The sequence below is a fragment of the Colletes latitarsis genome, chromosome 13, assembly GCF_051014445.1.
Source record: "Colletes latitarsis isolate SP2378_abdomen chromosome 13, iyColLati1, whole genome shotgun sequence".
NCBI lineage: Eukaryota > Metazoa > Arthropoda > Insecta > Hymenoptera > Colletidae > Colletes > Colletes latitarsis.
Genome location: NC_135146.1, coordinates 14,991,298 through 15,003,198, shown reverse-complemented (window position 1 = coordinate 15,003,198; position 11,901 = coordinate 14,991,298). Strand labels below are relative to the sequence as shown.

General features: G+C 30.8%; 1 protein-coding gene across 6 annotated transcripts; it reads right to left on the bottom strand.

The window, feature by feature from the left end:
• Positions 1 to 12: 12 nt before the first annotated feature.
• LOC143349622 (uncharacterized) lies at positions 13 to 10,606 on the bottom strand. Of its 6 annotated transcripts, XM_076781017.1 has the most exons (14): positions 10,444 to 10,606; positions 9,654 to 9,866; positions 9,248 to 9,409; positions 8,953 to 9,150; positions 8,564 to 8,683; positions 8,059 to 8,118; positions 6,569 to 6,680; positions 6,361 to 6,484; positions 6,135 to 6,270; positions 5,679 to 5,735; positions 4,627 to 4,752; positions 4,296 to 4,549; positions 4,049 to 4,236; positions 13 to 3,972 (listed from the first exon to the last, which is right to left on the bottom strand). In XM_076781017.1, the coding sequence occupies exons 2-14, from the start codon at positions 9,667 to 9,669 to the stop codon at positions 3,672 to 3,674; spliced, it is 1,854 nt and encodes a 617-aa protein (XP_076637132.1). In that variant the 5' UTR covers positions 9,670 to 9,866; positions 10,444 to 10,606; the 3' UTR covers positions 13 to 3,671. The 6 variants fall into 6 exon arrangements, with proteins under 6 accessions (XP_076637132.1, XP_076637131.1, XP_076637133.1 ...); XM_076781016.1 differs by lacking the exon at positions 10,444 to 10,606 and having other exon boundaries at positions 9,654 to 10,248; XM_076781018.1 differs by lacking the exon at positions 10,444 to 10,606 and having other exon boundaries at positions 8,083 to 8,118; positions 9,654 to 10,247.
• Between the last annotated feature and the right edge of the window lie 1,295 nt (positions 10,607 to 11,901).

Sequence of the window (11,901 nt, the reverse complement as noted above, 5' to 3'; positions counted from 1 at the left end):
AGATCATCCCCGTTTCAACTGTGTATAAATTACACGATACCGTGTATATTTTCACATATAAATACATTTGCTACAATTCTAATGACGCAAAACAATGTAAAATATCGAAATAAAATTAAGAAAATGTTTTGGCAGCACCCATATTATTAACCACATCGAACACTCGTTCGTGTTTAATAGACGATGTCTAAGATCAATTGCCAAAGTCTTATTTCAAAATGTTAACAACGAATACTTTTATTGAGAGGAAGACTACTCGTTCGTTTATAAGCTTGAAGCGTGGATTCTGATTTCTGAAGCTTTAAGCTCTCTTCGATACGCAACTACGTAATAATAGCGTTCAAGTACATTTGTCAGTTCTAAAATTAGATTTCGTTGATTTTTTAGTTTGTAAACGGTGTAAAATGATCGGTACTATATTTCCGAAATATGAACACTGAGGAGACAACCTTAAACTGCTAAAAATCGAAATCCATTACAATTATGTGTAGATTACGGTAGCTAATAAATTTCTCGTAAATAAAAACTAAGTGGACGTACACATAGTATTTGTTACTTAACATTAAACCCTAGATATAAACAGACGGAAAACACAATAGTGCGACTAGCATTGAAAGCGCGCGACTATATGGAACTAACGCAAGTATGTGTAAATATACATGTATGTAGTTGGAAGCTCGAAGCTCGAAAGCCTCGCTTAACATAACAAAGTTCATACATTCGGTACACAATTAATATTTAGGCCTTAAGTAGGAATCTGTCATCAGGTAAATCGAATTTAAAGTTTCACGTCATAATAGAATTCACGATTTGTATATTACATATTAAATACTTTACTTACATAGCTGTGTATCTATGTTTATACGCATTTTTTTATATTTATAATATAATATGTGTATGTAATAATTACTCTCTATTCATTATAGAATTTCAAAAATGTGCTTCTAAGCAACAAGTGATTTTTTTTATCAATTAAATTGATCCGAGGTTCTTCTATCTGTACAAATTATTATTCATCTTTCATTTTGTTTTCTATTTTAAATATTTCAACAATGTTCTTCTAAAGTAATACAAAATAAATAATATCCCCGACAAAAAAGGAAAATCTATTTCTCACGTTGTACAGCTCAAGAGCCTTAATTATATTTTGCATCGAATAAATAAATAAATAAATAAATAAATAGAATTTTAAATTGTCGCTGAGAATGTAGTCAGTGACATGTTTGAAACTCGTATGATACTTGTAAAATTGTAAGGTTTTGAACGCTATTAACAATACATGTATATTAGGGTGGACCTTATTTTTCGATCGTTAAATTTCTTGGGACCCTCCCCTACCCTAAAATTTGAAATCGATCGGACAATTCGAAAACGTGGTGTCACATCGAATATGAACGTTTTTTATTTTTGCAATACGCCTTTTTTCATTATGGTCTGTTGTTACAATACATTTTGGTACATTCTTCAGTTGTCCAGTCGACTTGAAATTTTTTACATATTAATTTTTCATTCAACGACATAATTCTAGTGGATGTCGCGTAAAAATCTCATAATAAAATTCTCACCAAATATAGCTAAGGTCTACCCTAATGTATATATCTATATGTATGTACTACCCTTCTAATTGTTTAGATTTATGCTCGAGTCCGATATTTAAATATTTCTTAAGTATAAAGTATTCATATGCTACCCTGTGCTTTAGAATTTATAAAAACGTTGAAAAGAGAGGAAGTTACATTTAACGTTATCAACAAAGTTTAAAAATACTATTGAAACATTATAAAAGGATTTTCAAAGACATGACAATTTACATCTGAATTTTAAGAATAGAGTTCAATTCAACATTGGTTTCTTGTGCAGGTAATGGGAACCTTATTCCAGAAGATAAAGAATGAGATATTCAAACTACGAAAAGGATAATTAATTAAAATTTCTCAGCATTAAGTAAAACTATCGAGTAATGATATATATTATTAATTGACTTAAAAAATATCTCTTACTTATGTATCTTTTAGAAAAATTCTCATCTCCTTTACACCAACCAAATTTATTGAACACATTGGCACTTAATTAATTGTACATTTTCAAATATATTTGGTACATATACTACCGCCCAAAAATTTAATCACGTTTAGCAAGATGGAAATGATCAGATATGAAACATGATACAGTGTTCTAGATTATTTAAACTCTTTAGAAATGTTGAACTTGAAATATATTAAATGTATAAAATTTTCAAATGTTTATAGAAACAGCGCAGGTGTTACATGTCATCAAGTGACAAAGAAACGGAGACGCTCGAAAATAGGAAAATATTGTTGAAATACATTACACTTGCGCGAACTAAGTGTACTTTATACTGAAGATGTATCGAGAGATTTTCGTTTAAAGCAAGAAATGTATTAACGAATACGTAAAACTTTTGGACGATAGCGTATAAGTGTTTATACATATTTCCTTTTTTCTACCGAATTCGAAAGATATACAAGATGCATTTGCTGCATGCTTCGTGAATATAGTGATTAGACCTTTTTAAAACGACGATATACTCTGGGAAACATGTAATATTTTGTAGAATAATATTGTAACGACAATTTGATCGTGTTTAGACAAATACTGCCAAATGTACTTTCTGCCTTCAATCTCAGGTATCGTAAAATTCTATATTTAAATTGCCTTGCTGACTACATCGAGGCTTCGTTTAAAGCTTTCACTGGTTCCTCCTATCTACTTTACTTCGGATCCCGTCCGACAAGATTTCATATTTGAGAGACTCGTTATCATAATAATATTTAAACTACATAACTATTGCAAACATTATAATTTCTTACTTTACATAGCTATTTTTCCACGTAAGAGAATTTTATGAAATCTATGTATGTGCGGCATAGAAGAAAAATGGCACCAGTCTTAGGATCGCTGAACCGATTTTTCTTATACATTATAAAATAATAAAACAGTATTAAAAGTGCAAAATGTATAGGAATAGATCTATACAATCTGTAAAATCATATCAAAGTGATATGAAAACGTGTTAAAAAATTAATTAGTATAGTAAATCGATGTTGATGTTAGTAACTATTAATTGATGTTAAAAACTGTTAACTCCGACAAGTTATATTTAAAAATGCAAGTTGTATAAAGTATCCATCAAATAGTCGTGTTGATATAAATTTGAAAAAGAAAAATAGAAATCAGTACATACCTTTATCACAATCAGATACATAACTGCTGAGCAATATAAATGTAAATTATTCGGAAGCGTGATTGTGTTTAATTCATTGTTTCCTACTACATACTACAAAAATTATTCGTATTACCTACTACATCTTCTTAATCGATTAAAATGCACTTTGTGCATGTTACTTTCGTATCTTTTCATTACGATCTTACTTTCCCCTCGATCATAAATTAAATGACTGATTCGTTTCGCATTAAATGCGATGTAAAATATAAAAATAAAACAAAAGAAATTAAATTACACTATTTGTCGAGTAATTTTTATGAAGCTTGTGCGCCTTATTTTTCGTAAGTGCACCAATATAAACAACGATAGCTTTTAACTAATAAAAATAGTTGGTCCATTTTATATAAATAAATGCTGTGTAGAATGGTAAATGTAAAACCATTAATGCTACTGTGTTACCCTATACATTCCATCAGAAATCGTATTACACGTTAGTTGGCGGATCCATTGCGCAAATGATAGATTTCATTACGCTAGCAGCAGCTAATGACGCATAGGGTTGCCATTCTTTAATACGAGAACCATCTTTATAATCAGAAATACCTCGGATAACTGCAAAACTTTCACGGCAATTGCCCAAAATACTTTCAACTACGGCGTCCATTTCCGCGTCAAAGGCGAGGGCTCCAAAACGAACCGCAAATTTCTGCCTAAGTTGATCATCGCGCGCGATATGTCTACCAGATGCTACTGGTGCTAAGTGAATTCGAGGACAGCCATCCATTCTGTAAAACCAACGCAACAGTAATCACTTCTTAATTTATAAAAAAACTTGTTGAAGCCATATTAAAGAATAATTACCTTTTGTTCGTAGCATCTAAAGGTGCGGTAGGATGTGCCACTTCAATAACATCTCTTTCCCCAATAGCCATGTACAACTTATCAGACTCTGGCGGAGGTGCTTTAAAATCGTGTTCCGTTTGGTTACTTAGAATATCTAAACCTTCTTTCAAATACGCTTGCCATGGAGGATTAGTCTCATTTTCCGACTAGGACATCACAAAATTTTTAAATAATCATTCCATTTTATAAAGTGAAACTAATTTACCTGTTCTTTAAGATTAGCAGCAATTTCTTGAAGACATAAATTTGGTGGACAATATTCTTTGGTTTCAAAATGATAATCACCGCTTTTATTCGCCTTTACGCTTTCGCAATATACATAAATGTATTTCTTGTTAAGAGGAATAGGATATGAAATAACTACATCACCAAGTCGTACGTGTTTGTTATAATCTGTGTAATGAGGTACTCCTCCTCCAATTCCAATTAGAAAAACGAAATCTACTTTTTGAAAAGTACCTAAATAATATATTAAATATTTAGATGCAATATTTATTATAAATTAATTTAACAATTCGACAAATTTTTAATATTACCTAATAATCTAGTAGTAGTATTTCCTGCTGCAGTCATTGCTTCTCTCGTATGACCTACAGTTGGCAATTTTGTGCATACAATTCTATGTGCACCAATGTTGCCTAACGTATAAACGTTTGATTCTCCTATAACAAAAAATAATTGCATCTTCCATCATACGAATTTTATAGATTTATATTAGACATTTTGAAATGTGTGTATGATACATGTGCACTGTGCTGCTATAGACAGACTGATATCGAACCTGTGTTATATGTGAATAAATTGATCAAAAAGAAATCATTCCATACAGATGCAATTATACCCAGTATCTGTTATCAGATACATAATTAAATTAATCAATTGAAAACTTATTAGGACATTAAATAATTCAAGTCTCTTAAAAAGTGATAAGTGGCGAGCATAATTTAGTTGCAATTTATAAATAACAAAACTTATTATGCTACTTTATGTAAAAATACGTAAGTTTATGTAACATTGTTGCAACATTTCAAATGAAAAGTGAATTAAATAAAGCACTAATAACGGATAACAATAATAAAAATATATATATCATAACTAACTGAATTTTGGTAAATATTTTTATAGTATTAACTATTTGATTTCATAAAATAAACAATAATTACAAAAGATTAATATCAGTCATAAATTAAAAAAAAAGGACAAAATGATATAGCACGTCTCTTACAGAAACAAAATAAACAAAGAACCCATGAAAACGAAAACAATTTGTGAATGATTTTAAACCAAGCCCCTTCAATATTTATGTGCAATAAATATTAATTTAATTTATTCCTGAAAGAGTGAATATTTAAACATGAGGACATGACACATGAGGTGATATTTTGAATTTTATATATGATATTCATTGCAAAATATCAAAATATGATTTCTGTCATATAAAAAACAATATTCTAAGAAAAATGTCTCTTAATATATGCTTTATGTGGCACAATGGCTCTGCGACATTTCTTGGATACAAGCAATTGGCAAGCTATAACATTAACGTGACATTAAAATGGAATAGAAGCTATATTACAAACTACTTTACCAAAACGGCATATCACTCGCGGTACTCCATTTGTTGCATCTGATGAGTTTGCCGTACCTAAAGTTTCACGTGTAGTGAAATATACGTATATTTGTAACACATTCTGTACTTTTACCATCGATTCGTATGATATTAAAATTAATATAGCTGTTCAACATTGTTTATATGTGCAATTATTTTATAATTATATTAAATTATATATATATATATATATAACATAAATGCCACATGAAACTATTATTAGTAAGAAGGGAAACCTTCTTACTTTTTTTTTGTATCTCCTTCTGTTCCGAAGTTATTTCATGCAGCATTTATTTAAAAATACCCTGCATATACATATACTATATATTTACTGTCCCTTTCGTATAACTGTATATAATCAATACAGATTAATATACATACGGGGGTGATAGAAAAAGTAGGTAATTATGCGACGTTGAAGAAGATGTATCTTACCAACAGTAGTATAACGAACAAAGGTTTCCCTGTTTTCTATCATTGAATCAACTGCAAGCTTCTCACAATATTGTGCCGTAATAATTGCTATAGTAGGTTGTTTTGCACTTGCCATTGTTGGCATTTGTTTTACGACCTACGAACAGATAATAAAATATATTACCAGCATTAAATATTGAAATGGTTTATTACAGTAAGAAAGACATAATATTTAAATGAAATTTACTTGAATCTGTGTATCTTGATGTACAACTCTTGTGAAAGCTCCATGTTCCATTGCTTTTACGACACCCTTCTCCTGTAATTCTTTTAATTTTGTTTCAATAGCAGAAGGATCCCATCCATATTCTCTGCAATTAAAATTAGTATAACGTTCAAATATTGGTTCTTTTGGTGAAAAATAAATTAAGAAACGTATATAATAGAAATTTTACTTTGATAAATCAATGACTGTTACTGGATTTGGATAAGCAGATTCAATTAATTCTAACACTTTTTCCAGTGTTAGTTCAATCACTTGACCCATGACTGTTTCATCTGTAGATACTGTTAAACATAATAATGAAACATTAAAATATCGTATTATCATACTACATAAATGTGTAAAGTGTATAACTGATCAGCATTAAGTGAATTTTGTGCAATTAGTCTTGTAATAAAAACAGTATATTGATGAATAAATAACTACAATTTGGGAATGCCAAATATGCATCTACCATATTATTTAAGAACAGTGAAAAGCTATTTGTAGTTCAGTAAGACATAGTTCTTACTATTAATTCCTTTTGTGAAATTACTAACACAGAAATGAAGTCTACACATTATACATATGTATATGGCAATAAGTATAATCACAAGTATAAGGTGAATGGTGCTTTATATGGATGTTATTGTTGTTTTAAATAGTAAAACAGCAGAAATACATCACTAATTTAAAGGCACATTAGGCCCCTTTATTTTTTGTCGTCTAAATGACTTAATTTAAATCTACACTAAAGCCTTGAATTTTATAAAATAAAAAATGTCTTTATCAACTTGTTAATAGTCATGCACTTGCATTACTAGTACAATATCACTTGTAGATTAAATTACTACAAATTTCTATTTTAGTTGTTCGCTGAAATGAACGTTAGAAAATAATACAAATTTATTATTTTGTATTATTATATAATGCAAAAACTAAGGAACAGATTGTGTTAAATCAATGTAGTTATGGTTACCACTTTATTGTGTGAAGCAGTTGAAAATACAGAGTGTTCTGCCACCCCAAGGAGAAATTTTAATGGGAGATTCTAGAGGCCAAAATAAGACGAAAATCAAGAATGCTAATTTGCTGATTGAGGTTTCGTTAAAAAGTCATTAACAAAATTATTGTTAAAAATTATTAATAAAATTTGTCCACCCACACGAATTTTTTTCTCGAAAATGAGTAGGATTTCGGGGGTATATGTATTGACCAAAAATGATTGTAATTGATCCCCGCAATCGAAAATAATTTTTCCATGAATGATTTGAAATTTTTGTAATTTAATTTTTTAATAACTTTTTAACGAAATCTCAATCAAGAAATTGATATTCCTGATTTTCGTCTTATTTTGGCCTTTAGAATCTCCCATTAAAATTTTTCCCTGAGGTGACCGAACACCCTGTATATCTATCTACCGGTCAACATAAGAATAACTATTTATTATTACATTCTTTTCTAATGTACTATACTTTACATATTACTCATGTAATCGGATAAAATGAAAGCACAATAAATCTATACACATAATAGTTACGTAGAAAAGTAAATTTTCTAGTCAAATTTTTGACCGGCAAATATTAAATAATTATTATCTTTATGTAATAGATTTTACATTAAAAAATTACATAAAGATAACAAAAATGCAATAAAATAAGCAATTTTTTCATTCTCTCCAACCTGATTTCCAATTAATTCTCTTACATGGAGGAAGTGTGAACAGTATATGACCAGTATTAGCTGTGAATAAGAGAGATGAAAACAAAAGGTTTATTTCATACAACCATTTAGAAGAATACATATTTACATGAAAGTGTAAATAAATAGATTGATCTGTACAAATCTTATGTGTGCATTTCCTTTAGTTTTGGTTGTAATGTGCACCAAAGATGCATTGCTTCGATATCTTTCAATAAAGAACCATTTAGTTCAATAGGTCTAATCAAATAAATCTTGATGCTACTCCCTACTTGACAGCTGATTCATTAAAATAAGAGATAAATTATGGATATTATCAACTAACTGGATGTATATAATAATTCTATATTCAAATATAATTTTCCAATATCAGAATTAAAAATTGAACACAGCATAAATGATTTATATGTATATTACTTTTTTAATATGTACTTAATTGTCAAATATTATTTGATTAAGATTACAAAAAGAAGAATATTTCACTTACATGGTCTTGCTGGCAGATTGATTGGTTCCTCCAACTGTTTTAATTCCACTTCTATCTTTTTAATACTGGGATACTTGTGCAACATTAACTTCATTAGTTTCTTTATAAATCCAACATAATCTGTAAAAAAATTATACGTCTACTAAAATAATTATTACATTAATCTGACTATTAAGGACAAGTAAAATTATGAAAAGTAATCTTAACTCTCCGGCGGGCACGCCCGCCGAATGGTTAAAATATTCTTATGTATTTCTATTAAAATAATAACATTAAAAGAAGTTAAAACTTTAAACATTATAACATATACATATACAGCTAAAAATTATATTCTTTTTTTACATGAAATAAATTAAGTTTATATTAATTATTATTAATAAACAACTTACCTCGTGGAAATTCTTGGGGACTAACTAATTCTCTAAAGAATTCTTGCGCTACACTTGGATGTTCACTCTCTAAAAGTGTATCTATGAACCAAAATTGAAGAGTTCTGGATTCTTGGGTATGTTTCCCAGTTTGACCACTCACCAAAAATACTCTAAATTGTAAGCAAAGATGTGCTGGATGAAGTTCACCATTTGTAACTATATACAAAATATAACATTACTTTTTTTTTATATTAACAATATTTTAATATTAGAATCATTTAAAATAAATGCACGTGTCTGTAAATATATATACCACTAATAGCTTGTTTGTTAATAACTATCCCTTTGTGGTCTCCTCCAGCAATATGAACATTGGTTTCATTCTCATTTTCTGCTGGTGACTCTAAAGCCTGTCTTTCTATTATGAGTGTGGTGGAGTTTGCAGTCTTACATTTGGGAGTCATGACAATGTGCTCTGACAAATGAAAACAAAAGTAAAATATAAGTAGAACCAACTAACACTTTGCAATTATGTTGGAAATATGTAGAACTACATAGATTGTTCATTGTTTTCTCTCAATAATTAAAAATACTATTTCAAAAATAATTTGAATTTGATAGATGTTTGGACAGCAATCAGCTGTTGGCATAAAATATTCATGTAACAAAATTTATTAAATTTTACTTTTAAGGAAATCTAGTTGAATTTTCACATTCACCTGTTTTATCACCCATGTCGACCGTTGTTTGTTTTATCTTGTTCCCACGTTAAGTGTTTCTTCTTTTTATCTCAATAGAAAGATTACTGAAATCAATTACTAACAAAACGCGAACTCGTAAGCAACCGTTTATCTAACGATGAATAATCGCAGACAACTGCGCGACTTCTTAACCGACTTCTTTATTGTCCCACCACAGTTCGATGCTCGCGCCTGTCAAATTGAATGTTCTATATAACATATAACATCGTTACTCTCTTTAGTCAACATTCCCCCTTACGAATACAATAATGATAATCTTCAAACGGCAATGCATAATAAAAAAGCAGATGAAGTTCGTTCACACAAAAGATTGGTGATCGACTTCAGCACTTGTTATCGTAGAAATAATTATCGATCGAACTGGTGACACATGGCACCGCCCTACGCCATATCTGTAGGTACTTAAGTATGACGTGTATTTCAATTACGTCATCTCTGTTTTCGAAAGTTCAATGATACATCATATCATAGCTCATAATTGTTAGATTATGACAATGTATCCACGACTGTATAGGGTTATTCTTAAAAAGTTATCAATGTGACTATTTTTAAAAAAATTTCGATACGTATTAAAAACTTGTTTATACAATGAATGTGTAGTTCAAAGAGAACTTACTTTTTAACTAAAATTATTGAAAAAATGTAAAGATCAACTTTGTTTTTTTTTAAATGTTATTATTTTACTTTTTAGGAATATACCGAAGACCGTTTCTGCTAAAGATTCTGGGGCCAGTTACAATTCTCTCACCAGAAGGTAAGTTGCCTTCTTTACTCCATGGCCGAATCTTTTAGGATAAAGTCCTGGTTCTTTAGCAGTGCTATGGTGGATCGCCTGACTCTTCCAAACTTTTCCATGCATATTTTTAACCTTTGGCTGTTAACGGTTCCGTACATTTGCATTCAGATTATCGCTCCTCCTATAAGTGTCAAATTACGTTTGCTCATGTTCAGTCGTTATCTCTAATACCTAGTATCGTATTTCTCTTTGTGCTGAAAATTGCTTAATAAAAGCCGAAACGTTCTACGTACTGATTTCTTTCGCTTATAATATTCCGTTTAGGAATGTATTTAGTAATAAAAAGAGAAACAGATTAATTGTAAAACATTTAACGGTCGTACTTAACAAATTTGCATCTGCACGCGGACGAATATCTTTCTTGTTCACATCAGAGGTGCCAGAAGTGCACCGAAGGTGCTCTCTCACACTATGCCAGATCACGCGTATGTACGTGAGCTCGTAGCAAAGGCAAACTGACGCATGCTCTCTTTCTCGATTCTCCGAAGTTGCCCGAAGTAATTTCGGACCGCCTCGTGGGACTAGAGAGAGAAAGGCTAACATTTGCCTTCTCGTTCTTGAACAATTGAAATCCGAACTCATGTCAACGGCATACGATTTGGGATCTCGACTGCCCAGGCATTTTTACTTTGCGACCTATGTAGGCTAACATAAGCAAAGTACCCCCCCTTCCATCATATTTTAACTATTGAAAAAAAAGAAATTTTTTTTTATTATTCCTATGTATGAGCGTATATATGTAAATTATTAATACGATTTTTCAAAATCAAAATACTTTAAGTACTTTTGAATTTTCCTACAGGCTTCTGCTGACCATTGCTGACCACTGCTTGTATTTTTGACAAAGTGTAACGATTACTACTGACTTCTGCCAGCCTCTGCTGGCCTCTGCTGGCCTCTGCTGGCCTCTGCTGGCCTCTGCTGGCTCCTGCTGACCACTGCTGACCTCCGTTGACAACTACTGACATGATATATGTATATGTATTAAAGCTTTGTTTGTGTAAATCTATAGCAATAAATGATATAACTTCAAAGAATTCTATGTGTTCTCATCATTTTTACCTTTTTTTTCCTTTCCCCATTATTCCCTTAGCTATAAGATACATGCCACCTCTTCGCAAGGCCGCCAGCATTTTGGAAATGTTCCGGGCACTTTGGAAATCCGGATGGTAAAACGCTCAAGTTTGTCGTGGAATAGTTCGTTACCTTCAACGCTAGATGGCGCTTATTTATCAACCTCAGGCCCTCTGGTGCTAAAACGCCCAAGTTTGTCGTGGAATAGTTTGTTATTTTCAATGATAGATGGCGGTTGCGTTCTACACTACCGACTGGAGGTTTGAAATCAAGGCTTGTTATGTTAGAAACGTTAATGTTAATGATTTTGTTTATTGCTAGGAGACGATTACAAAA

Bases quoted from the DNA above. Each gene is read 5' to 3' on its own strand.
- LOC143349622 (XM_076781017.1), bottom strand. The intron at 6,681-8,058 runs GTTGGAGAGAAT...TATGTTTAACAG, and splicing joins GAGAATTAATTGGAAATCAG to TATCTACAGATGAAACAGTC. The intron at 5,736-6,134 runs GTAAGATACATC...GTGAAACTTTAG, and splicing joins TGTTCGTTATACTACTGTTG to GTACGGCAAACTCATCAGAT.